This window comes from Schistocerca nitens, chromosome 4 (assembly GCF_023898315.1).
Source record: "Schistocerca nitens isolate TAMUIC-IGC-003100 chromosome 4, iqSchNite1.1, whole genome shotgun sequence".
Taxonomy (NCBI): Eukaryota; Metazoa; Arthropoda; class Insecta; order Orthoptera; family Acrididae; genus Schistocerca; species Schistocerca nitens.
The window spans coordinates 857,069,544-857,097,163 of NC_064617.1; the positions used below are offsets into that span (position 1 = coordinate 857,069,544).

The 27,620-nt window shown below is 40.8% G+C and overlaps 1 protein-coding gene across 2 annotated transcripts in view; it reads right to left on the reverse strand.

The window, feature by feature from the left end:
* The window catches only part of LOC126253309 (calcium-transporting ATPase type 2C member 1), a 75,025-nt gene that overhangs the window by 44,386 nt on the left and 3,019 nt on the right, over positions 1 to 27,620 (reverse strand). For both annotated transcript variants that reach the window (XM_049954541.1, XM_049954540.1), the window contains exons 3-9: positions 17,808 to 17,897; positions 17,612 to 17,709; positions 17,410 to 17,518; positions 13,672 to 13,821; positions 13,193 to 13,404; positions 9,651 to 9,775; positions 5,366 to 5,463 (exon numbers count right to left, since the gene is read on the reverse strand). In XM_049954541.1, coding sequence (XP_049810498.1) covers positions 5,366 to 5,463; positions 9,651 to 9,775; positions 13,193 to 13,404; positions 13,672 to 13,821; positions 17,410 to 17,518; positions 17,612 to 17,709; positions 17,808 to 17,897 — 882 coding nt within the window. The remainder of the gene's footprint in view (positions 1 to 5,365; positions 5,464 to 9,650; positions 9,776 to 13,192; positions 13,405 to 13,671; positions 13,822 to 17,409; positions 17,519 to 17,611; positions 17,710 to 17,807; positions 17,898 to 27,620) is intronic.

Consider the following 27,620-nt stretch of genomic DNA (forward strand, 5'->3'; position numbering starts at 1 on the left):
ATGTCATATACCAGCTGTGCTGCAATCACTGCACAGCATTCTAAGTGGGCATGACCACCAACCAGCTGTCCACCAGAATGAATGGCCATAACCAAACTGTGACTAAGGATGAAGTTGACCATCCAGTGGCACAAAATGCCACTAACCACACAACATGCTCGCGTTCAATGCCTTCCGTGCCAGTTGTATCCTTCTCTGCAACACCAGCTTTTATGATCTACATAATGGGAGTTATCTTTGCAACACATACTGCACTCCCATAATCCTGCCGGTCTCAACCCCTGCTAACCCGCTGTTCCCACAATCTTTACACAACAGTTTCTCATCACTGTGTCCTGTCATCCCCTCCCAATCCATGTCTCCATATCACCTTCATCATGTGACACATCTCACTGTCCCCTCTACCCGTGCATCACATGCCTAGCCCGTGCACCTGCCACATTCCCTCCCGCATTCCTACCTTGCACATCTACTGTCTCCCCCCCAGCCACTGGTCACACATCACTCAACCCTCCTCCTGCTTCCTCCATTTTCCTTTTCTCCCTCTACCTGTCCAACCTAACAACCCCACCCCTAGTCCCAGTCCATCACAGTTGTGTGAAGCCAGCAAAATTTTCATTCTCTTTTGCGTCCGTCACTCGACGACTTAACACCTCTGCTATTCGGTGAATGAACCCCTTTTACTCCCAAATATTTGCAATCTTTTACTCCTAAATAATTACAACAAGAAATTCTGTAGAATTTAGCAGACATGCAACTTGCACCACTGCCTATATGAAGCAATTCACATCAACTGTCAGTTTACAATACAAAACATTGTAACAACACAAAATACAACTGCTACTCATGAAGTGTATAGAAGATGGTACTTAGTGTAGTACCAACATTAGGGCTTCTTCCCATTTGATTCACATAAAGAACATGGGAACAATGCCTACTTAAATGCCTTTGTACATGCTTTAATCTTGTCTTCATAGTGGCAAGGCAAGTGATACCTGGAGGGGGTTGGGCATAGTCACACAAAACTGTGATAAATTCAAATGCCAAACAGATTCATTGGAAGAATGTGGAGAAAGGGCAGTCCACATATGAAGCAGGTATCCTAGTATTGATAGAGGACACAGGGAAGATGGAAATAAGGTGGTTGATTGGTTTGTGGGGGTTGAAGGGACCAGACTACGAAGGCCATCAGTTCCTTATTCCACGACCATGAAACGTCCACAAGGAAGAAAAACAAGCAACGAAGATGACAAAGGATGACGCAGAACAAGAAAGACATAGACAAAGACCATAGAAAAGGAAGTAAAAACACACAGTGTTACAGTTGTTGGCCGACCAGGGAAACAAAAAAGGAAAAGCCAACCACCAAGAGACACACTAAAAACCCCAACCTAAACCGTAGGCCAAAGGCCAGACTCAACACAAAAAAAAGACACAAACCCTCAGATCGAGCAATAAAAGCCCCCTGTGCGAATAAAACTTAAAACTAATGTCTGTCTGAGTGCAGTTAAAAGCGGACAGGCCAACAAGATGTGGACAACTGTCAATGCTGATCCACAGTGACATAGAGGCAGGTCCTCGCTGCGCAATAAATGACCTTGTGTCAGCCAGGTATGGCCAATATGTAGTCCAAAGAGAACAAATGAGTCCTTGTGAGACACTCACGTGGAGGAGCGCCACACACCTGTAGTTTCCTTGATAACCCGAAGTTTGTTGGGTGAAGGCAGGGTGCGCCATTCATCACCCCAAGTACCAAGGACTTTCTGCCGCAATAATGCCTGGAGATCACATTCCGAAAGGCCAATTTCCAAGGCCGGTTCGCTGATAGCCTGTCAACACGTTCATTACCCGGGATGCCGACATGACCCAGGGTCCACACAAAAATCACGGAGTGACTGCAACAGGCAAGAGTATGGATGGACTTCTGGTTAGACATCACCAGACGAGAGCGAGAGAAACACTGGTCAATAGCTCATAAACCGTTCAGGGAGCCACTACAGATAATGAACGACTCACCTGAGCAGGAGCAGATATACTCTAGGGCGCGAGAGATGGCGACCAGCCGGCAATGAGTGTTGTTCATAATGATCCCCTAGAGTAAGAGCGTAACCGACATGACCAGCAACCAGCAACCATTGAACCATCAGTAACACAGCAAGGCTGGAAAGAAAGCTGCGGCAGAGGGCCACAGGAGGGACTCGGTCCTTCGGGCTGTGCCAAATCCAGCCGAAGGCATGGGTGGGGCAACACCATGGGGGTATACATATATGGGCCCAGAGGGAGGTGGGAGAGGGAAAAACTCAAGACCAGAGAGAAGAGGCTGGACGCGAACCATGATCTTACATCCTGACTGAGTCGACATTCTGGAAGATGGACGATCGAGTTGGGGAACGGGAGACTGTAATTTGGATGCCCGGGCAAGCTACAAACATGTGCAACATAAGCAGCCAGTAGTCATTGGCAACGGATCCGCAATGGAGGGACACCAGCCTCCAACAAGTATGCTGTTTACAGGGCTTGTGCGGAAAGCTCCAGTTGTGAGTCAAATCCCGCAGTCAAGTATTAGGTCAAGCAACCACTACACGGATGGCGATGGCGAACCATAAGCCAGGCTCCCATAATCAAGACGGGACTGAATAACACCTGATACAGTCAGAGAAGGGTATACTGATCAGCACCCCAGCTGGTGTGACTGAAGCAATGTAGAGTGTTAAGAAGCGGGAGCCAAGTCAACTGGGCATCAAAAAGCAATCCCAAAAACCGATGCATCTCCACCACAGCAAGAGGTTCGCCGTCAAGATAACACTGTGGGTCAGGGTGAACAGAGCAGTGCTGGTAGAAACGTATGACGCAAGTCTTGGCAGCCAAAAACTGGAAGCCGCACGATATGGTCCAAGACTGCACCTTGCAGATAGTGCCCTGCAGCTGCCGTTCAGCAACCTCCATGCCAGTGGAGCTATAGTACAAGCAAAAGTCATCATCATACAAAGAAGCCTACATGGACATTACAACAGCAGCAACTAGCCCATTGATAGCAACTAAAAAGAAGCAGACACTCAAGACAGAGCCTTGCGGGACCCCATTCTCCTGGACTCTGGAGGGACTATGGGAGGGACCAACTTGCGCGCAGAAAGAACGAAGCGACACAAAATTCTGAATAAAAATCGGCAGCAGGCCCCAAAGACCCCACCCATGAAACATGGTGAGGATGTGATGCCGCCATGTTGTATCGTATGCCTTCCGCATGTCGAAAAAGACAGCAACCAGATACTGATGGCGGGCAAATGCTGTGCGGAAGGTAGACTCAAGGCAGACCAGATTATCGGTGGCACAGTGGCCCTTATGGAACCCATCCTGGGACAGAGCCAACCAAACCTCCAGCTCACCATGCGTGTGAGCAACTTGCACAGAATGTTGGTGAGGCTAATGGGGTGGTAGCTGTCCACCTCCAGTTGTGGAAATAAGAGCAGTACATTGCATCGCAGATTCATTTAGTAAGTACAAAATGATCTGCAAGATGCTCATCTAATTCCACTTTTAACATTACCCTGTTTATTTGTGCCAATATGGCTCTGGTTGCTGCACCTCTGTCAGATCTGGCTGAAAAGCAACTGGTGAAAGTAGGTTATTTCAAATAATGTTGTTCATATCAGGTTCACGGTCCAAAGCACTTTAATTGTGATTTTATATTAAATAACCTACTGTTTATCGCCAGATCGAGTCTCATTTAGTATTCTTTATGCACAGATAATGGGTAACCCACACACTACACTCGATTGACGTCCTATAATGATGACGATGGTCTGAATGCAGTAACCTAACATGAATGCAGTAACCTAACATGAATGCAGATTTACAATAATTAATGTACAACAAATAAATCACTAATACATTCTCTAATTATACAGTCCTTCCAAGTATATAATCATTTCAAAATAAAAACGACGTTCACAGTAAGCGTACTTCGAAAATAATACACTTCACAGTTCAATACTACTGTCACAGTTTGCAACACGCGTTATTAAAGATTAACACAGTTCTAGAGATTAATTGCAAGTTAACAATCAATCCTTTAACATAGTCACTAAACTATAGAAATACCTTGCAGATGCAAAATTTAGATAAAACTTGGCACATTGTACGAATTGTAATTTATGCTAATTCGCCTACAGTACACTGTGTGATAATTTTGGACACAGATCTTGCTCACATTATACACTTCCACAGATTGATTGAAATGGCTTCCAGCAGTCTATCTTTTATAGTATCGCAATAATAAGCAATAGATTCAGCTATTGTTGATATTGTATTTTTACAAATTACAATTAAGTATCTATATGCCCAATTAACTAAATAGTGGGGAAAGATTCTTCTGTATGTGAACTTTTAGATACAACAGTAACTGCTACTGTGTGCTCTCTTATTTGCCAAAATGTGGTATTCTATTTCAGTAACAATGTTTTAACTATAAATGCTAATTATTCTGAAACTAAATGAGTGCAGAAGTTGCTAACATATTTCCAGCATTAGCTCTATAAATACTGTAATTGTTGTGTGTGTTTTTCCTCTTCTCTATCCAGAAGTTAGTAACTGGGTACAAGTTAACATGTGAACAATAATGATAAAGTTTTATATTACTGGTATCTTGCAATCAGCACAGCTTTTAGGTAAATGAATTATAGCAATGGCTTCTAATTGACTGAATGAACATACTTGATAACAAAGTCAAGTTGGCTAAGTGCTGTGTTAATATTCAAGATTTCTGGTACTGTGCGCTTTGTCATATAAATGATATCTTGGAGATATTTGCTAAAATAAATGAAGAAACAAAATTTTGTGGGCCACAAAACATAACAGGGGGGAAGAATCCACCTCCTTTGTTACACAGCAGCACACTTTACAAGAGATGTCTTCTGCATCACTCTGTGGTTTTCTTTAGGAATTCCTAGAAGTGTCAATGAATACATTACTTCCTCCTACACATATCTGTGAAACTGCAGCTCACATGGATACACAGCAACAGTTATTCTTCCCACATACAATCTGCGATTAGAACAGAAATGGGAGGAAGTGACAGTGGTACACCATGTACCCTCCCTCATACACAAATGCCAGCATCTGACTAGCATCACAACATTCACGTTTTCAGCATTAATGTAGGTGTTTTACTCTGAAACTTTAATTCTGTGTCACTTACATGGGCAAAAGTTCTTTGTTGACGGATGGCCCTTTGACGTGTTCCTATTTTACTATTTTATTTCCCAGAAATACATAATTGTTTATACAAGAGGTAATCATTTGTTTCGACTTTGTGTCCTTAAACAGTATGTGCATATCAAATGTATTAACAAGCACCTTTACTCACCTCAGCCAAATACCCATCTGAAGTTACAATGACAGTAACAGTCATTTCATTCTTGGTGATAGTGCCAGTCTTATCTGAACATATAACATTTACACAACCTGGAAAAGAAAGTAGTCAGGTCTGAAAACACATTGTCTGAAAAACTTAATACTGAAAAAAATATCTAATATTATACAAAGACACCAATGACAATATACCAAAACATGGTAAAATTTTGCACTGGTAATTTGACAATATTGTTATCTGGATATGCAGCAAAAGTGAGTAGTCAGTGACTCATGAGAACATGTAGTTAAGTGACCAGAGAATTTTAGATGTCCGATCTTTTCATCATGCACAGAAGTGCATAGCCACTCAATTTCCAGCCTCTGTTCACAACTGACAAAATTCTCAATTGAAAGCAATTGGCTGTCATTCTGTTGGCAAAAAGTCAACATCCATATGTTATCTAACTTAACACCTGCTTCTTTCCTGATGTCAGCCAGAGATAATCACCCAGTCAGCAATATGTGATAACAGACTGCTCTCTAAGCAGCTCTATAAATGCAGGGCTTCCTCTAGTCCTCCATGTAATCATTGTTTTACCTCTGATGATGTTTCCCATAGTTGGAAACAAAATGCCAGATAATAGCTTTATAGATCAACTGTGGCTTCTCATTCTGGAAGTTTTAACTGAAGTAAACACCAGTTGTGAAAGCCTACGTTGTATGATTCCCAGAACTTTCTTCAACGACCCCCTTTTCAATGAGTATGCAGAATAACTGTTGTTATAACTAATATAAACAAGAGTGTATCTGCAAAGATAGCATCCCCTAGGGCAATAGGAAATTTGAAAATAAGCAATCAAGGAGGTCTGATTGGAGACTAAGTATAGGAAGGGGGCAAACATTTTGTTATGATTTGTTGTGGAGATTCATTAGTAAGAGGACAAGCTGCACACGCGCGCGCGCGCGCACACACACACACACACACACACACACACACACACACACACACACGTCTTTACAACAATGGTGTGCTGGACCAGTGGGAAGCAATTGCATGAACTGTTTCAGATATCACAAAAACAGTGAAGAAGTATCTGCCTGCAATGGACTGTCAGATGGGGGCTGCACACTTCACACTGTAGCAGCTCTCAGTACAGAACAAGTTGGTTATAAAGTGCAATGAATGTTTATAGTTTGACACTGACAATGTGGATTGAAAGACAGTTCAGAACTTTATGTGGTCACTTCAGTTCAATACTCTGCGTACCTTGCAGTAAATTCTGATGCGCTGAAATGTAATTTTGCTTTTGAATGATCATTAGCTTTATTAGAGTACTTTTGACAGTTAACAATACTGAGTGCTAGTTCCTGCTTGCAATCCAACAAACAATATTATACCTATCAACTGATCCAGATATACACTAATACAGCAAACTACCCAGACCACAATTTCATTGTGAAGCACAACTTGTTTACGTAAACTTTTAATGCGTGCTGCGTGTAGTGACACAAAAAGGACAAAAAGGTTTCATGTAGCTTTTGATAACTTGGGTGAGTCTGTTGCTGTGTTCAGACTCAGATAAATTAACTGTATCAGTTGTAACTACTTAACATTCACATACTTAATACAAACTGTCACTACTAAACAAGACGTACAAGCTTTGTTAAAAGTTACTGACAATGCATACTAACCAACTAACCAAAGAACTTACACGAATTTCACTCTATGCTTAGAAAGTATTATTATAATTTACAGTGTGTTGCTCTGTTGTTTAATGTGTGAGTTTTACTTTATGTGAATGCTAGCATGATTCTGAATATAAATTAGATGTAAAAGTAAAAGGATAGATTGCTACTCACCGTAAAGAGTTGCAGACAGACACAACGAAAAGAGTGTTACATATTTAACTTTCGGCCAAAGGGTCCTTCAGAAAAGAACACACAGACATACATACACACAAGCAAGGACACCTCATGCACACATGTCCGCCGTATCTGGCAGCTCGGACTGGAATGCAGCTGTCATGTGCTACAAAAGTAGCAGTCTGCAGGGTGCAAGGAAGGGGAAAAAACAGCAAGATACAGGCAGGGGAGAGAAGAGTGCTGTCTGGCAGAGCATGCAAGGATAAGATGGTGGTATGACAAGACTGTCACCAGGTGGAGCATCAGTTGGCTGTGCGTCCGTCAGGAGGGGGGTGGATAGCAGTGAGCAGGGAAGGGGAGGAGCAGGGAAGGGGAGGAGCAGGGAAGGGGAGGAGCAGGGAAGGGGAGGAGCAGGGAAGGAGAGGAGCAGGGAAGGAGAGGAGCAGGGAAGGAGAGGAGCAGGGAAGGAGAGGAGCAGGGAAGGAGAGGAGCAGGGAAGGAGAGGAGCAGGGAAGGAGAGGAGCAGGGAAGGAGAGGAGCAGGGAAGGAGAGGAGCAGGGAAGGAGAGGAGCAGGGAAGGAGAGGAGCAGGGAAGGAGAGGAGCAGGGAAGGAGAGGAGCAGGGAAGGAGAGGAGCAGGGAAGGAGAGGAGCAGGGAAGGAGAGGAGCAGGGAAGGAGAGGAGCAGGGAAGGAGAGGAGCAGGGAAGGAGAGGAGCAGGGAAGGAGAGGAGCAGGGAAGGGGGAAGATAAGCAGGTGCATTAGCAAAGGGTGGCACACTATGAATGTGGCGGGATGTAATTAGGGACCAGGTGACAGGACAGAGGGGGTAGAACCTGCTGGGTAGAGGGTGTGAGAATGGTACGTTACTGTCGGTTAAGGCCAGGATAACTTCAGGAGCAGATAATGTGTTGTAAGGATAACTGTCATTTGCATATTTCAAAAAAGCTAGTGGTGGAGGAGATCAAGATGGCCACAGTTGTGAAGCAGCCATTGAAATCAAGCATACCATGTTCAGCTGCATGTTGTGTCACAATTTCACAATGGCCATTCATCCTGGTGGACAACTCTTTGGTAATTGTACCAATATAAAAAGCTGTGCAATAACTGCAGCAGAGCTAGTCTATGACACGGCTGCTTTTGCAGGTAGCCCAGCCTCTGCTGAAGTAGGATAACCCTGTGACAGGTCTGAGATAGGAGGTGCTGGATGGATGGATTGGGCAGGTCTCACATGGGTTTGGGATTGGGAGTGGCACAGGGATGGACTAGGATGTTGTCATGGCTGGGTGGGTGGTGGAACACCACTTTAGGAGGGCTGGGAAAGATCTTTGGTAGGATGTCTTCTTCTCCAGCCAGATTCTGGAAATTTAGGCTCTTGGCTAGTTAGTGTCATTTTGCTGTGTTCTGAATTGGAAACTGATTAATGCTCCAAGATGTTAAAAAAATGTAGTCCACCCTGCTGATCCCAGAAGACTGTGAATATTACATTACATGCAAATGGCTGCCTCCTGATTTTCTTTTTTGTTGCAGAATAGACATGTCACCACTACATGGGCTGCATACTGGCTTCCAGCTCATAGTGGTGATCTCTGGTGCTGAGGATGTTCATAAAATTGTCACCTTGATCATCATATTGGTCCAGCACGGCCCAACATATTTCAAACTGATAAATTTTTTGATCTCGTGCAAGCTTTGTCAGACCCACATCTTGTCTAAGGAATTATAGCCGACATTCAGTTATGCACACAATTTTTGGGCATAATCTCTCGATCATGGTGAAAAAGTTGATTGAGAAGTTGTTTATTACGAGGTATGGCAGCTGAGGAAGATCGACTACAGTACAATTTGTTATGCATATCCTATTTACCACAGTTAAAATGCAGTAACCACCATCCCACATCATACATGTTTGCTGTATAATCTCTGTACAACTTTGGTGGCCTTCGATGGATTAACAATAACACATCTCTGTCTAGTAATAACAATAACACAGCTCTGTCTAGTAAGCACCACAATGTAAGGTGCCCTTTTGGACTACTCTCCTGCTGCTATCTGTTGCAGGACTACAACACCATTAGTGGGAAGATAAAAAAAAATAGTACTATACAAAGATACCTTGGCTCAGACAGCCACAATCAGCACACAAAAATAGAAGGCATTAGTTTTGGAGTGACCCTCTTACTTGTCCAACGCTTTCCCATTTCTGCCAACTGAGGGTTTGTGGGAGAAAAAGTGAAGGAAACTCACAATAAAAAAAAAAAATAAAAAAAAAAAGAAAGAAAGAAAGAAAGAAAAAAAGTAAATTGGTACTAGCCTTACTTGTCCCCAGCTGACACTTTTGCATTTTCAAATCACAGATTATTGTTTTGCACCAAAAATGTATAAGAAAACTAAGTGATGATAAGAAATATTTATAAGAACAAATGGAATTACATACCTAAGGTTTCAACTGTAGGCAACTTCTTGACTATTGCATTTCTTTTTGCCATGCGCATTACTCCCAAGGCCAGTGTCACAGTCACGACAATGGGGAGGCCTTCTGGTATAGCAGCAACGGCTAAGCTGTAGACCCATGAGAAACAAAATAACTTACAAATGTTGCAATACATGGATTTAGAACAAAATTCAAACGTGAACAACAACAATAAATGAGACAGAAATGGCACATCTAAGTGTATAGCTGCCGAAACATGTCCGAACTGTAGCATTGTTGTGTAATATATGGAAATATTAATTAAAGGAGTAGTTGAAATGGCTCTGAGCACTATGGGACTCAACTGCTGAGGTCATTAGTCCCCTAGAACTTAGAACTAGTTAAACCTAACTAACCTAAGGACATCACAAACATCCATGCCCGAGGCAGGATTCGAACCTGCGACCGTAGCGGTCGTGCGGTTCCAGACTGCAGCGCCTTTAACCGCACGGCCACTTCGGCCGGCAAAGGAGTAGTTGAAACTCTAGCTTACAACATTAAAAAATAATTCTTTTGTTAGGAGGATAGGAAGCTAAGGACCAGTAGAACAGGTAAGATTTACAGTGAGAAGCAAAAGTCACACCATCTCTGGATTAGAAAAGGCAGAAGGTGAAAGAGAGTGAAACTTATCATGTGAGTTTTTCTTAATCACCCCCTTCCCTCTCTCCCTTACCCCGTCCCACCCTCTCTCTTCAAGCTTCAGAGTTGAAATTTTGTTATCTTTCCAAATGGATGGTGTTGAGTCAACTGACACATTTCAGATTCATATACAATGCACACGCAGCCATTTTTTCATACTTCCATCAAAGAGGACAAAAGAGTATGAAATCATGCAGAGTATCATGTCATCTCCGTTTTTTGTTATTAAGAAACTAAGTATGTGAAAAATAACTGGTGTTCCTTCATGCATAACACAAACAGCAATTGACATGTGTGAATTTCTCCTCAGAATAAATGTAAAGTGTTTGGATATTGCTGAAAAAGACAAATTAAATTCAGGAAACTGTAAAAATTACTAAGACAAAAATGCTGCAGAGTACTTAACTTTAGGGGGTGCAGGTCCCAGTACTGTAACACTCAAAACAGTAGTCTCCTTGCTTTAGGAACAATACATTCCTTCTTCAGGAAAGAGAGAAAAATTTGCTTTGAGATGAAAAGATGGTGGGGTGTAGTTCACTCAGATCCTGTGCTAATATCAACCCACCTGTACCCCGTGGAGGCGCGGGAAAAGAATAGGCCTCCGGTATGTTCTGCCAGTCGTAAAAGGCGACGAAAAGAACAAACCACCAATAGGGCTAACCCCCCTTTTAGTGTGATTAGTTGGTTCAGGACAGAACTAAAGGAGCCTCGGACAAGCGCCGTCATGGTCGGGGACGACGCTTGAACCCTATGCCCGCCCACAATGGTAACGACACTGTTAGCCAACTGGAAAATGATTTAAATCCAAGTAGAGGTGTTTTGCAGGATATGCTTCCTGCAACCACCCTAGAAGGAAAACAAAGACAGAGGATGAGATGGTCAGATGAAGTTAATCGAACCTCATGTTCTGTTATTACCAAGCAACAAACCTAGGAACCAACACAACTGGATACAGATCACAAGTATACACAACATTTATTACCAGATACCCAGAATTAAAATTTTTCACAGAACAACGACTAGCTGATCAGATCCGTGTAATAATCAAAAATAACAGGATACCCCAGTCAGAATTAGAAAACGTCAAACAACAAGTACAACAAATACTGGAACAAAATAATGTGCAATCAGAAGAAGAAGAAGAAGAAAATACAGTAATGGACTCAAACATCCCAGAGCAAACAAACAAAGAAAAACACGCATCAATTAAACAATCAGAGGAAAACGAAATCTTAAGACAGCCACCAGAACAAGCACAAATAGAACATGAAGTGACACACATGTTAGATATAGAAGAAAAATTTCAGCTGACATATACAGAGTACAAAGACACAAATACAGACATTAGACCATTCTTGCATAGACCGCCAAATAACCCACAAGTCGAAACAACAATAAAAACTATCAACACAACCATACACAACAAAATAAATGAAAACACAAACACGGAAGAGTTACAACTACTGGTTTATATAGGAGCACTCACTACACTAAATATACACACTAGGCAGAGATCAGAGCCAACCAACACACAGAAGGAACCCACAGAACCAGAATGGCAACACAGGCTGCAGATCAGAATAGAAAAACTGAGAAAAGACATCAGACAGCTAACACAATTTATAAGAAATGAAATGTCAGAAGAAAAAAAAACGAAAAAGGTTAGGTAAAATCTCACAACAAGAAGCGATAGAGCAATTAGATGAAAAGAAGCAGAAATTACAAGCATTGGCCAAACGACTTAGAAGATACAAAAAAAGTGAAAATAGAAGGAAACAAAACCAAACATTCAACACAAACCAAAAGAAATTTTACCAGACAATAGATAACACACACATTAAAATAGACAATCCACCAAACATAACAGACATGGAACACTTCTGGAGCAACATATGGTCAAACCCGGTACAACATAACAGGCATGCACGGTGGATACAAGCAGAAACAGACACATACAAGATGATACCACAAATGCCTGAAGTGATAATTTTGCAACATGAAGTCACCCAAGCAATTAATTCTACTCACAATTCGAAAGCCCCTGGAAAAGATAAAATAGCAAATTTCTGGCTAAAGAAGTTCACCTCAACACATTCACATCTAACTAAATTATTTAACATACCTAAAAACAAAGATGACGTGACTTACCAAATGAAAGTGCTGGCAGGTCGACAGACACACAAACAAACACAAACATACACACAGAATTCAAGCTTTCGCAACAAACTGTTGCCTCATCAGGAAAGAGGGAAGGAGAGGGAAAGACGAAAGGATGTGGGTTTTAAGGGAGAGGGCAAGGAGTCATTCCAATCCGGGAGCGGAAAGACTTACCTTAGGGGGGGGGGGGGGAAAGGACGGGTATACACTCGCACACACATACATATCCATCCACACATATACAGACACAAGCAGACATATTTAAAGACAAAGAGTTTGGGCAGAGATGTCAGTCGAGGCAGAAGTGCAGAGGCAAAGATGTTGAATGACAGGTGAGGTATGAGTGGCGGCAACTTGAAATTAGCGGAGATTGAGGCCTGGTGGATAACGGGAAGAGAGGATATACTGAAGAGCAAGTTCCCATCTCCGGAGTTCGGATAGGTTGGTGTTAGTCAGACTTTATGTCACATAAATGAAATACATAAGGAAATAATAGTGCTTTGACTACTGTCCCTTGAGTACAAATTTTACCATTAAAACAATTTGCACGCATGCACAGCGTTGTGCTTTGTGAATGACCTATGATTGATCTTACAGTACAACTCATTCTAAGGCTGATCACTTAGCAAGATATACATTATTCTTATAAGAACAGTAAACTATTAAACTGAAAGACTACAATAGATATGGCTGGTATTAATTTTTTGTACCTGACACCAATGGTGAACATATCAAGAATAGGCCGGCCTTGAAACCAGCCAAGAATCATTATGAATCCAATGATGCAGAATGAATAGAATGACAATTGTGCTCCTAAGATATCCATGCTTTTCTGCAAAGGTGTTTTAGGTGCTTCTTCAGCTTGCATCATTTTAAATACTTCTCCAAATTCAGATTTTTCACCTGTATTTACTACAATCCCCTACAAGTAAAATTAAAAGTACATTATGAGGCAAGTCTATCAAACATAATTAAAACTCAAATATTCACTCAGCTTCTAGTTTCAATTTAAAGCACAGACCTGACACACTATGTAAATAAAAGTTGAATTAGTAGTGGTTAAGGAACTTCAGAATTTTTTCAGCAACTTTCAGTTGAATTATTCTTAACTAAAGAGATATTAGACAAATATAAAGGCAAAACACATACTTTAGGTACACATAGAAACAAATACAATTTTAGTGCTTACCTTTCCATTTCCACATCTTACGAGTGTCCCCATGAATGCAATGTTTTTCATGGATGAATGACCATTGCTTTTTAGAATGGGAGCAGTAATCTTGTTTGAAGGTTCTGTTTCTCCAGTAAAACTGCTCTCATCTATAGCCAGATCGATTGCCTGAAAATCGCAATGTTAAAAAAAATCATATATGAATTGTGTTGCAGTATGGTTTTGACACTTATTTGGTTGTGTGGCACCACAAATATGAAGCACTGAGCATGAAGCAATGTGGAAATACTGTGTGACATGTCTGGAAATTGATATTGTGGAAAGGAGATGTGAGAGAGCTGAAACAACCGAGATAAAAGTATCAAGAGTATTTATTTCTACCTGTACTTTGGCACAGTTCTGAGGCAGAATTTCCTGTAAACGTTCAATACCTACAGTGTACACACAAGCACTGAATGACTGTGCTGTAGCGAAATGTCACTGATGTGTCACTCATTCACTCATTACTAGTTTACATGCATCCATGCAGAGCATATTAATTTGCCATATGCAACATTATAGATAAAATCCACCTTGTTAAGAGCTTAAATGTGTTATTGTAATGTGCAAATAACACCATATTAATAATCATGTATCTGATGTAAGCTTCTTCTTGAGAGTAGTTTATTTTTATCAGTCTAATTGTGAACATTTGCAATTTCTCCAAGCTGCAGCGCACCAACTGTACTAGACAATCTAACTGAAATGTGTTTTACATGCATTCACTTCCAACAAATCCTAAGCACGGACAATAAAACTTCATATCCATCTGTATGCAATAGCTTACATGCTGCTGATACTGTTTGTCTGACTAATTGACAAAAGGACTTTGTCACTTCCTGAACTGCACATGCTCTGGTTTCTGAGCCACCTTGTACTAATGGTCTCATCCACACACAACACACGGCTACGTAACTGTAAGGATTGTCGGTGCAATTATCTCATGTTGCATATTCTTTCCACAGATATAATTATTCCTATATCCCTAGACCTTCAGACTGATCACACTACTATCCTTCACCCCCACATATTTTTGTGTGTTTTCTGTCCTTTCATGTGCCACTGACACTCATTTTGTTGAACCCCGAACCTAACCCCCCCCCCTCCTCCTCCTCTCTCTCCTCCATGATTCTAACACTGACCTCATACAATCCAATTATACCTGCAGTTCCCTCTCTTCACACATATCAACCCACTGAAATGTGCCCCACTATTACCTTCTCTTTGATTTCATTTTGTTTTCACATGAATTTTCGTTCATTTTCATATGTAACTATAGGCACTACTCCCATGTGTTTCACCTTTTTTCACTATACTTAATCTGTTCGTCCTTTTTGTGATTTTTCTCACCTATTTTCATGCGTTTTTTAATCTTCCATTTGTGACAGTTCAGAAAAGTTTCCCTAACCCTAACCAGAATCCTACATACTGTTCCTGCATTGTAGCCTAGCTTATGGAATCCCCAAATGACCTGACCATCAAATTACCCATCTCTAGCTGAGAACCCTGGTCAAATTCAGTCAATCTACTGCTCTCATAAACCCAGTTCTGCAAAACCACATAACTGAGTCCCAAACCTCCTTGCAATCCCTCCTCTCCATTCATAAAATTCTCTTGCTCTGCAATAGCAAATTCCTACAGCCTATCTGCCAGACAAACTTTTGCCGTCCAGAAACTACAGCAGCATGCACACAACCACCTCAAAAAACTCTCCAATCTATTCACCTCATACTCAAATGGACTACCACCATACACCCCTCCATCAAACCTCCCTCACATCCCCTACATAGCTGCCAAATTTTGCATCACAGACCTACTACATTTACTACACCCTCGGAAACTCTCTCCCACTACCACAGATTCCAAAACTTAGACAGACTCACAAAACAGTCATGAACCTGTCCTTCAAAAGCCTCAGTCCCACAGACCTATCAGTCTTTTCCAAAGGACTTAACATCTGTCCCACTTACAAATTCAGTCACATTGGGCTTTTTAAAGACCTGCTCTCCTTCTCTTGATCCTTATGTGGAAACACTTTTTCACCACCAATCCTACCAATCACACTAAATTGAAAAGCAATACTGAACACTGCCTAACTCAGGTTTTCAAATCTCATCTGGTGCAATCCCCAACAATCACACTTTTCTTCTCCTCCTGCCCGGTAAGTCTCCCCTGACCCGCAGTTCTGGGTGACTTTTCCGAAATCTACCCCTTTTCCTAGATCCCTCCGGTCCTTTTCCTTCACTCCTCTTCTTTCCCATTCAACCCTTCTGCCTGAAGGAGCCACTGGCTCTGAAAGCTTGCCTCACTATAACCTCCTTTTATGTGTATACTGCCGCCACTTGGTGTGTAAATTTTTTTTATTTATCCAATTACTTCACTGTCTCTGTGCTAGGATGAGAATTTCAGTCTTGCCCTAATTTGCTTGCAGGATTATACAAAATTACAAAGATTACTTGTCAGTTTGAATTTAGTATGAATCAACAAATACAAATAGTTGCAGCAAGAAAAGTCACAGGTTTTACTCACTGTAAAATGTCTCTGAAATGTTGAAGAACCTGAATTGGCTGACACTAAGATAGACAAACTATTCTAGTAAAGAAGCCTCAAAAAGTTTCAAGAAGCAGTATTCAATGAAGAATCTACGGATATGCTACAGCACCATATGTAATATGCCTCTAAGAGCTATGAAGGCAAGAATACATTAATTACATCATGTACAGATGCATTTAGGTAATCATTCTCCCTTTGCTCATTATGCAAATGGAAAACTCTGAAAGATGACGAAATTTGAATTCACCTCCTTAGAACCAAGGCCACTAAGGGTCCCAGATTTGTATACCAGGTAGAACTAACTTAATCCTTTAAACACAGCCACAACAACATTTAAATTAAGAGTTTGTTGTTTGAGCAGTTTTATTCATTACTTGGCCGGCTGTAGACAATATTTATCTGTACAAAATCAGATCACACAAGCAAAAGACACTTCTGCCTGTGCCACCACTGATACGTCACAACATAAATAGAAAAACTGTGAAGAACAGAAGATTTTAGCACCAGTGAGGAATGAAACAACCCGACAACTTGTGCAGTACTGCAGCTGCAGCAATTCAGGAAGATGAGAGACTTCCATCAATTAACAATAAATAACCCTCTCTGCCAGTCAACAGACCACAGAATTGGAGAAGATGCAATTAACTGACTACTGAAAAAACTTGTCAGGAAAACAATCACCTGTGTTAGCATGAAAATTTCCTGAAACATATCCCACTGGTTGTGCAGGAAATCACAGTGCTGTTCTTGACAATAACAATATCACTGATTTACCATTCTGTACACATGGACTCCAGAAGGCAATTACTGCAGTGGGGTAGTTTCAGGATACAACAAAAGTTCTGTGTCATTTAAAATGTTATTTTGAGAAGGAAATGATGGTCAAAAATCAAAGAACTGATGAGAGATGAGTAATGACAGTATTCTCCTCCATATCATACTATCAGAATTTGCAACAGGGACAAAATGCATGTATTTCTGCTAATGGGTTTTGAAGGATAACCAGATAGAACAAATGGAACATAAATTTCATTGTCTTTGGCTTTAGCTTTCCTATTACCATACAGGTTTCATAATTAATTTCCCGAAAATTTCTGTATCTCACTTTTAGTGTTGATTTAATCTGTGTGACAACCAGTTTTATGGGTACAGAAACAGACTTACCTCAAAGAGTCTTATGTCTGCTGGCACTCTGTCTCCAACATTCAGATGAACAATATCACCAGGTACAAGATTTCTTGCCAAAAATGTCTCCAGTTGGCCTTCTCGGAGACTGGAAGGAAATGCAACCATTTAAAATTAAAAATTTAAATTTCCATTGAAACAAATTACAGTTTTAACTGGAAAATGAACAGAGAGAACTTACCAATGGCATGATGGAGGAACAAGTTTTGTTAGTTCTTCTAGAGATTTCTCAGAGCGATACTCTTGCACAAATGCAACCGTGACAACGATGAGAATGGCCTAAAATATAGAGTAAGCTCAATTATAAAACTGCTACAGGTACACATTAGAATGTTTGAACCAAAAATGCACCTAACATTTGGCAACATATTACATACCACTGTTATGCTGACAGCATCATCGAACTGCTTCATACACACACTAACTCCCGCTGAAGCCAATAGCAGCAAAATGAGAGGATTCTTGAACTGGAAGAGATGGAAGACTCGTTAATGAAAAAAGTGCTGTTTTACCACCTAAGCAGTTTTATCAGTATACAAACTAATACATCATAATTGAACATAAAGTGTTTTTGCAGGCCATCCATGCCTTTTTTCTTGATTTGGTTGGATTAATTCCACTTTGCTATCATGAAATAAATAAATGTAAACAACAAATTAAAATCAATCTGTGATTACAGAGGCTGGAAAAGAATAGGAAACACTATAAGAAATGCACACTTGAACATAAATGCAGATAATAGCCAAGCCTGTAGGTGGTGTCATCGTATTTGACAAAGAATGGCACCAAAGCAAAGTCCTCAATATGTTGCAAATGTTAATCATGATCAGAAGTGTTCTGTGTAGTCCTAAGTACAATATGTCAGAGCTAAGTGGATTTGAACACTGGCAAATTGTTGGTGCTCTTATAGCGAGCACTTCCATCAACGTTGCTGAAGTGTTTGATATTTCAGAAGACACTGCATCGAAGATTTATACCGCACACTGGGAAAGCATAAAAATTATCTGTTAAGTCACAACACAGAAGAAAGTGTGTGTTGAGTGACAGTGTTGTGAGCATAGAAGAAGATTGTGACAAAAGTAACAGGATGAGAGCTGCAAAGGTCACTGCAGAACTGAATGTCACACTCGTGAATCCTGTCAGCACTAAAACAACATGAAGAGAGCTCCAGGGGCTGGGTACTGTAGGGCAGGCTAGAATTCCAAAACCACACATCAGTGATGCAAATGCCCGTAACAGGAAACCATCATGCCAAAGCTATAAAACATGGACTAGCAGGAAAAGGAAGAAAGTCATTTACTCATAGTGTGTTGAGTCTTGTTTCACACTGTTCTTCTGACCGAGTTTACATGGAGAATGTCAAACATGGCAGGGATTCATTGATAATTTGGGCAAGCATACTGCGGCATTTGATGGGCCTCATGGTTCCTCTGCAATGTCACATTACTGCTAGGACTTACCAATTTGGCTGATCAGGTCGATCCCATGGTACATAATCCATGTATGACCTTCCCAGTTCCCCAATTGTGACATTGTGCTCCGAGGCAATAGGACCACCATATGCACAGCTTGCATATTTCCGCTGGCCACCAATCATCAGACCTCAATATTACTGAGGCTTTGTGGTCTACTTTGAAGAGAAGGGTACATGACCGCATTCACCTCAATTATCGGCATCTGAACATGCCACTATTTTGCACAAAAAATGTATTTGTGACTGGAAGCTGCTTTGCATGCCAACAGCTGCCTTTTTTGCTTTTAGATCTCATTTTCATGTGATCACAGTTATAGAAGTAATACAGGTTACATATAATTTTTTGCAACTGTATTAAGTCATAAAATGCGTGTGAATTCCTAAGGGACCAAACTGCTGAGGTCATCGGTCCCTAGACTTACACACTACTTAAACTAACTTATGCTAAGAACAACACACACACACCCATTCCCGAGGGAGGACCCGAGCCTCCTGCAGGAGGGGCCGCACAATCCGTGAGATGGCACCTAAAACTGGGCGGCCACACTGCACGGCATTAAGTCATAAAAAATAGTATATAACCTACACCACTTATTACAATTTCACTGTTCAACAGTTGCTCTCCATCACACCAGCAGAAAAACTACAATTAACCATGTCCCAGATGATTCTTTATCCAGCCACCTTCAAATACGTAACGCTGTCTATTGCAAATGGTTTTCTTTCCAATCAAGTATTAAATTTAAGAAAACAGGGACATGCAAAGCTAGTTACAAAAGTATATTCTACATTGTCTGCAGAAGTAAATCAGCGTTCATTACTTCCAGTGGTTGCTCATAAATTTTTTTCCACCTCTCTTTCGCCACTACAATACTCCAGCAAAAAACCACAATGTTTTACAGATGACCCATACCTCCACATGCTAGACAAAAGGACAATACAGAATTTTAAGACATGAAATAGTCTACCACTTAGCAAAGAAGTGGATTACTGAAGGACAATTCCGTCTACCACCAATTGCTCATAGTGATTTCAAACCTAATATCAAGATATCTGCTTACCATGACTGGAACCAGGAATAGCAAGTGTCTCTCACACCCGAACGTTCAGACATTCAGATTGGCACCAAATGATGTGTGTCAATAGAGTATCAACCATAACACCGATTTAGTTCATGCTGTGTGTTATCGTCCAGTAGAATGTGTAAATGGTAATTAAAAGTAACATCAGAACTATGGAGTATGAAACCTTATCTGTGAGCTAGGATTATGAACATCTGTGGTAGATCATTAGATCATCATACTAAAAGTCCCAAGTTTGAAACTGCCAGCTGGCAATCTTTAACAGTTTACGCGTGAAATTGTTATATGGGAGAAATTCTTTCTGATGTGTAAAAGGATGTTTCGTAGTTTGTAGCAATGTTCTTTTGGCAGTAGGCTTTCACTTCGTTAGTTGAAAGTAGCAAACCTATTGGGTACATTTACATAGATAGGTGTGGCGTTATCTATACAAATGTATGCAATAGGTTTGCTACTTTCAACTAATGAAACAAAAGCAGACTGCCAAAAGAACACTGCTACAAACTACGGAATGCCCTTTTACACATCAGAAAAAAATTTCTCCCATGTAACAATTTCACACGTAAACGGTTAAAAAGAAAAAAAAAAAAAAAAAAAAAAAAAAATAATTGCCAGCAGGCGGTTTCGAACTCGGGACTTTTAGTATGACGATCTGACACTCTACCAATTCATCTACCAGAGATCTTCGTATCAACACCTCACATATACACTTTTCCTCTACTTCGTAGTTCTGGTTTTACTTTTAATTACAATTTACACACGTTCTACTGGACAACAGCACACAATGTGAACTAAATTGGTGTTTTTGTTGATACTTTATCAACACACACACACACACACACACACACACACACACACACACACATTTGGTACCAATGTGAGTGTCTGACATCTGGAGGTTATGGTGTCAGCAACATAAGAGCAGACACTTAGCAGCTACTCAGACATCTCTCCTCAGCTGTGGTTCAAGTATGTGAAGTTAAGTAAATGACACAAGAGGTACCTCATTCATATAAGGCTCAGACAAGAATGTTACCCCACATAATCACATTGTATAAAAATTATAGTTTCTGTAAGCTGTGATCAGGATCAGATGTGGCCGATGTGAATCATGTACTACTGGCATGCACTAAGCACAAGAAAGCACAAGAAAGAAGGAATGAAGGTTAGGGTTTACCATCCTGTTGATATTGAGATCATTAGACATGGAGCACAAGCTAGGATGATTTCAATGACAGGGAAGGAAACCGGCTGTGTCCTTTCAAAGGCACAATCATGGCTTTTGCCAGCAGTGATTTAGGGAAATAACAGAAAACTTGAGTCCGTATGGTCAGACCCAGATTTGAACCCGATCACCCTCTTAAATGCAAGTCCAGTGTTCTAACCACAGTGCCACTTCGTTCAAGGGAAGCACAAGAATTACCATATAGGAAACTGGTTGCAAGGGGTTTTTCCCTTACTTACAGCTGTTACATCTTTCATCTATAGATTCCATGTACACAAGTACAATTTGATAACAGCATACTTAAAAGAAGCTGATATACAGTAAAGATTTAAACTTAGTACTATAGGTCCACAGGGCTCAAGTGATTTTATGGAGACAACCTGGTCAGAATAATGCACTGTGATTATTCACAAAGCTAAGTGTAATCTGTCATTTTGCTTTACTCAAAGTTTTTATGCCAACAACGTACAGCTATAACCACTTCTGAATGTATAGTCAATGTTTCCTAAAGCCAAAATAAAAACAAATAATAAGAGAGAATAAAATTGTTGTGTGCAAGTTTACAGTTCAGCCTAGCATATGACTTTGTATGTGGCTGCAAAAGAATGTGTCTGGCAATTTTATGGAGTTCCAGAAGTGTAAATTATATGGCCAGCTACCAACTCAGAAAGTATAGGCCTACAGACTTAATCACATGTTGTAAATCTAATCAAAAGCTTTAGTTCAGCAACATTTCCTCTGTGTATCATTGCTAATGTTGGCAGTGAAAGCATTGGAATATTAGCTTTCTTTGTATACTTGCATTGTGGAATAATTTTCTGGGGCAATTCTATTAAGGACACAAAGTACTCATTGCACTTGAAAATGTGCTGTAATGGTAATACCTTGTGTCCATCCCTGAACTTTATGTAGACTACTGTTTAAAAAATTAAAAAATTGAAAACTACAGGCTGAAATATCAGCAATATTAGTAATTGAATAGACTGCTACTCACCATAAAGATGACACAATGAGTTGCAGATAGGTATAACGAAAAGACTTATGTATTTAGTTTTCATCAACGTGTTCTTCAGAAAAGAAAAGAAGAAACACACAGTTTGTTGTGCAGAATAAGGCATCATTTGAAAATAGTACTAGAATTTAAAAATATAACACTAGGAACAATTTCAGCCTCCACTAGTCACAACTTAACCTTACCCTGCATAGAAAGGAGCAAAGTATGAAGCAATAATCATATTTGACCACCTCCCTAGTAAATTAAAGGTGTTAACAGACAGTTGTAAAAACAAATTAAATTAATATCTACTTCACATATCATGGTGAACTGTCACAAATATGATCCACAGGAGACGAAGAAGGTGTAGAAGAAAGAAAAAACTAACTTCAATCACATTTCTTCCTCCAGATTTCTGGTCTTCCAACTGTCAAAGTTGTCAGTACCAGGCATTACAGCATAAAAAGCATGTGTGTTCAATATTTTCTGAATAGCAACCACCCAAGAACGTTCAGGAACAGTCACCTTTACTTTGTGTGTTTTTATCCACCAGTTAGTACTTCCTACAACCCAATGACTCCAACTTTAAGCTGGATTACAAATATTAAATTATTTTGTGAACAATTATTAGATGTTGTCATAAAATTGAAGCTTTCTTCACAATTTCTATCGCCTAGGTGATTTCTGTTTCTTGGGATTTAGTCTGTGGCTTAAAAGACTATTTTTCTGCCTTAAATGTCATCTCTTGCTGCAGAAGACACACTTGGAAGTTAAGGCATGGATGATTTCTACCTACATAACTCCTCAGCCAATGAATGTTAATAATTTGGGAGTAAATAAGACCACTCACAAAATAGTAGAAGCTTTGAGTCGTCAATAGGCAAATAAAAGCAAGAATTAAAACTTCACTAGCATGTGTGCTGTAGCTCATTAAAGGATTCATATGAGAACTAGAAAAGTATTCACTTTTTTTTGTGTGCCTGTCAGCAACTCAGCACTGCTACTATTCAGTGAGAGGTCTCCTTTACTCCAAATTATTTACATTCTGCCAGAACTTCCCTTACCACATTTATACCACACAACAATTGAATTATACAATGGTTGTAGGTGATTTTAGGCTTTCCCCATGTATATGCTGCTGCCAAGATTCTCAGCTGTGCTGCTACATCCTATCACCAAAGTTCCATGACATTTCAGCAAATAACCATTCCACCATCATCACGCGGTTCTGATAAAATAGTGCGACCACTGTGTGCTAGCATTATGTATTCCTGCCGGTCCCAAATTTGGGCCTCGCTGGCCCCATGCCAGGCTCAATGGCGGGAGGTCGTGTGGCTGTGGTGAGGGCTATGGTGGCGAGAGTCTCAGTAGCCTTGTGCCTGTTGTCTCGGTCGCATCTCACATCCAGATGCCACATTCTGCTACCGCTGATAAATTTTGGGACTCCTTTCCCAAAGAAGCCAAATACCTGATAATTTTATCAACAGGGCTTCCAAATGAGCAAGGCACGCAAGCCAATACAAAACTCCATCAAAATGCGACATCTGGAAGCAAAATGTCACAGGGATGAAGGGCGGAAGGCAACTGAGTTTTCCACCCATCACTGCAGCTGCACCCCCCCCCCTTCCCCCCCACCGAGCACAGCAAGAGGACAATCAAGGCCCAACCTCTGGACCAGCAGGCATACATACCATCAATCGTCAGAACATAGTACACATATCATTCCATCAGCACCACCTAGTGATGGCAGAGTGGTTATTCGCTGAAATATTGTGGAACTTCAATTATTGGATCCAGAATTATACAAAAAATCTTGAAAGTAATATAATTTAGACAGACACACAATCTACTCACCACGAGGTGTCATGAAAAAACATGCAATTATAAAAGATATGGAAATGTGCACGTTTCGGAGAAAATAGCTCCTTTTGGCAGAAGGGCTAAAGGGAAAGAAAGACAGATGAACAAGAAAGACTGGCAATGTTTAGGAAATGGGGAGACGTATGGTAAAGTTTCCCAGAATCCAGGTCTGGAAAGAGTTACTGGACAGGATGAGAAATAAAGACAGACTGATTGTGCCTGAATCGGACAATATTTGAGAACCTAAGAACTTAAAGGTAAAATGCAGGGTAATAAGTAAGACAGATTACCGACAAAAAGTGTGCAAGAGTCAGTGTAAGTGGACAGCTATGTGCATTACACAATGTAGACAGGCGAGGAGAACAGAAAAAATACAGACAGGTAACACAATAAAGATATTGTAAAATACTAGGGAACAAAGAAAAGGAACTGTTACTGAAAAGAAATGCTGCGACCACACAAAAGTAATGTAAATCTAGGCCAGGTGGGTGGTGAGAACCAAGCATGTCTTAATGCCACCTGCACAGTTCTGCGATACCAGAGAATCGAGATGGCACGTGTGGTGAAAAAGGCATTGAGGGTATGACTGTCATGGTTTTGAGCGTGCTCTGCAATAGGATATTGTGTTGCCAGTATACACACCCCCCCCCCCCCCACCTGTCCCTATTCATCCTAACTGATAACTTGGTGACAGTCAAACCAATGTAGAAGGGTGAACAGTATTTACATATCAGCTGGTACATGAGATGGGTGATTTCACAGGTGGCTCTTCCTTTTGTAGTATGTTTTGCCAGTTAGACGGCTGGTGTAGGTGGTGGCAGGTGGGTGCGCTGGGCAAGTCTTACAGTGGGGATGGTCACAGGGGTAAAATCTAGGAGTCACAGGGTGGGGAAATGGATGCAGAAGGAGCATAGTGTCTGACCGGGGCATTGTGAAAATATCCCCAAAGGTCTGCCTTAGAATGTCCTTACTTCTGGATGTAATCCCACTCTTCACATCCCATTTTACAGTTTCAAATATGGCAATCTCTTGCAATTACCCAGCTAATTGTGAGCTATATATCTCATCTGTCAACTTCCTCCTCCAAAGTTCTGTCCTCCAATAAAATATTGCAGTTATCTGTCCCTCATGTTTACTTCGAACATCAGCCAAGCCAACTACAAACTGCAACAACAGGCCAGACACCACCTCAGAAAACTATCCTGTCTTTTCCTAAACTACTTCAACAGTGATGTTTCCATCCCAGTTCTCACTCCAGCGCCATAAACAGCCACATCATCAACCATCACTTGTCTCCTACAAACTGAGCTTGGCCAACTCGCTGAACATCCCCCAGCCTTCACCACTGCCTCGCAGAGTAATGGCAACCCACAATCACATGAGCCAGCCACAACAGTAGTGAGTTCTCATCTAAGCCCCTCCTGAATTATTCATGTTCTCCAAAGGTTCCACTTTCAGCCCTAAACCTGCATTTAATTTGTTGCTTTAGTTAAGAACCCACTTTCCTTCACATCACATTAACTGAAATTATCACTTTGCAGCCCAATCTCAAACCTTTCTAACAGCAGACCTGACACTGAACCCTGCTTTGAACAGTTTCATTCGAGATCCCAACTTGATCCACCACAATTACCTCAACAACACTCCGTGCAAGTTATCTGAGAATTTCAAACATCCAACGGTGCTTCGCCACCCTTTCTCACGTCCCTGCAGCATGATCTTAACCTGTCCTATGCAGGCTTTTTGTTCCTTAAAAATTGATGACTTCATCATTATTCTAAACTGGCAGACGAGATCTACCATTGTGGACCTGACCAATTAGAGTATGTAACCATGGCTCTAAACCAGTTTTCTGGCACTTCCACGTACAGCACCTGCCACCAAAATTCCATCCCTCAGCTGAAAACTGAACTAGAGTCCCCCCCATTTGTGCCATATGGGCTCGTGAGACTGACCTGTTGAAATTTTTGAAATCTCTGAATAAAGTACATTCTCACAGTTAAATTTCACTGGTCCTATTCCAAATCTCATGCCACTGTCCTTGATGTTGACCTCATCCCCACTGAGGGTCAGCTAGCACTTACCTTTACAGTAAACCCACACACAACAGTACTTACATTTGACAGTTGTCATCCTTTTCACGTCAAACATTCCCTCCCACACAGCCTTGGCATTCAAGGCAATGTACTTTTTCAGATGCAGATTCTTTATGCAGTACACCCCCATTCTCACTATGTAATTATACTGTCAGCCTGGTTCAAAATGAGATTTCCTGGTATTTCTGATCCTCCCAAAAAAAAACATACGAGTACTCAGTAATATCCTGGTCTTGAATGCATTACTCAGTTACTTCAACAAGGTTACCACATCTTAAAATAATGCCTTCAAATGAGGCCCAGTCTTTGTGATTTTTGCCCACATCACCTGGATCTCCCCCCCCCCCCCCCTCCAATCCCCACACTATCCTGGTCAGACCCTGTGGTCCCTTCACCAGTTACCATACTCTGTAGCTTCTATCCCTGTTATGACCCCACTGTAAAACTTGTCCAATGCCTTCTATACCATCCTTGTGACTGCAAAACATATTATAAAAGGAAGAGCCTTCTGTGAAATGACACTTCATAGACCAGCTGTTATGTAAACACTGTTTGACCTTCTACATGTGTATGAGTATCACCAACTTATCAATTAGGATGAATGAACACAGACAGGGGTGTATACTGGTAACACACAATATGCTGTCCGAGAGCATATTCAACAACATGACAGTCATGCCCTCGGTGCCTGTTTTACGACATGTGCCGTCTTTATTCTCTCTCCTAACACCAGTATCTCAGAACTGCGTAAGTGGGACTAGGCATTATTACATGTGCTTGGTTCTCACCACCCACCTGGTCTAGATTTACATTAGTTTCTGTGGTCACAGCATTTCTTTTCAGTAACAATTCCTTTTCTTTGCTCCCATTTCTTTTTATATACCTTTCTCCCCCCCCCCCTCGCCTGTCTACCTTGTATAATGAACATAGCTTTCCACTCTTAGGAACTCTTGCACACTGTTTCTTTCAGTAATACGTCTTACTCATTACCCTACCTTTTACCTTTATGTTCTCAATTTTTCAAATACTGTACAGTGAAGTGACAAACTATCATTCTTTCCTTCTCATCTCATCCAGTAAGTCTTCCCTGAGCTGGGGTTCTGGGCAACTTTTCCATAACCCTCCACATTTCTTAAACCTTGCCAGTCCTTTCCCTTCAACCCTGCAGCCAGAAAGAGGCACTTCATCAAAAACATTGTATATTTCAATACCTTTCATATGTATTTTTTCCTCCCTTTGCTGGCTGAGTAAATTTTTTATCTATTCATATTATATTTTTGGACAATAACTGAAGTGACATAATGCATACTCTAAGATGTGTCACACTGGTTACTTGCAATAACTCCTTTTAATATGTATAAAATTAATAGAGAGAGACCCAATGACACAACTCACAGAACCTTATTGGGTCATAGCTAGAAGATACAGTATACTTACAACAACATTTCCATTGTACAATGAT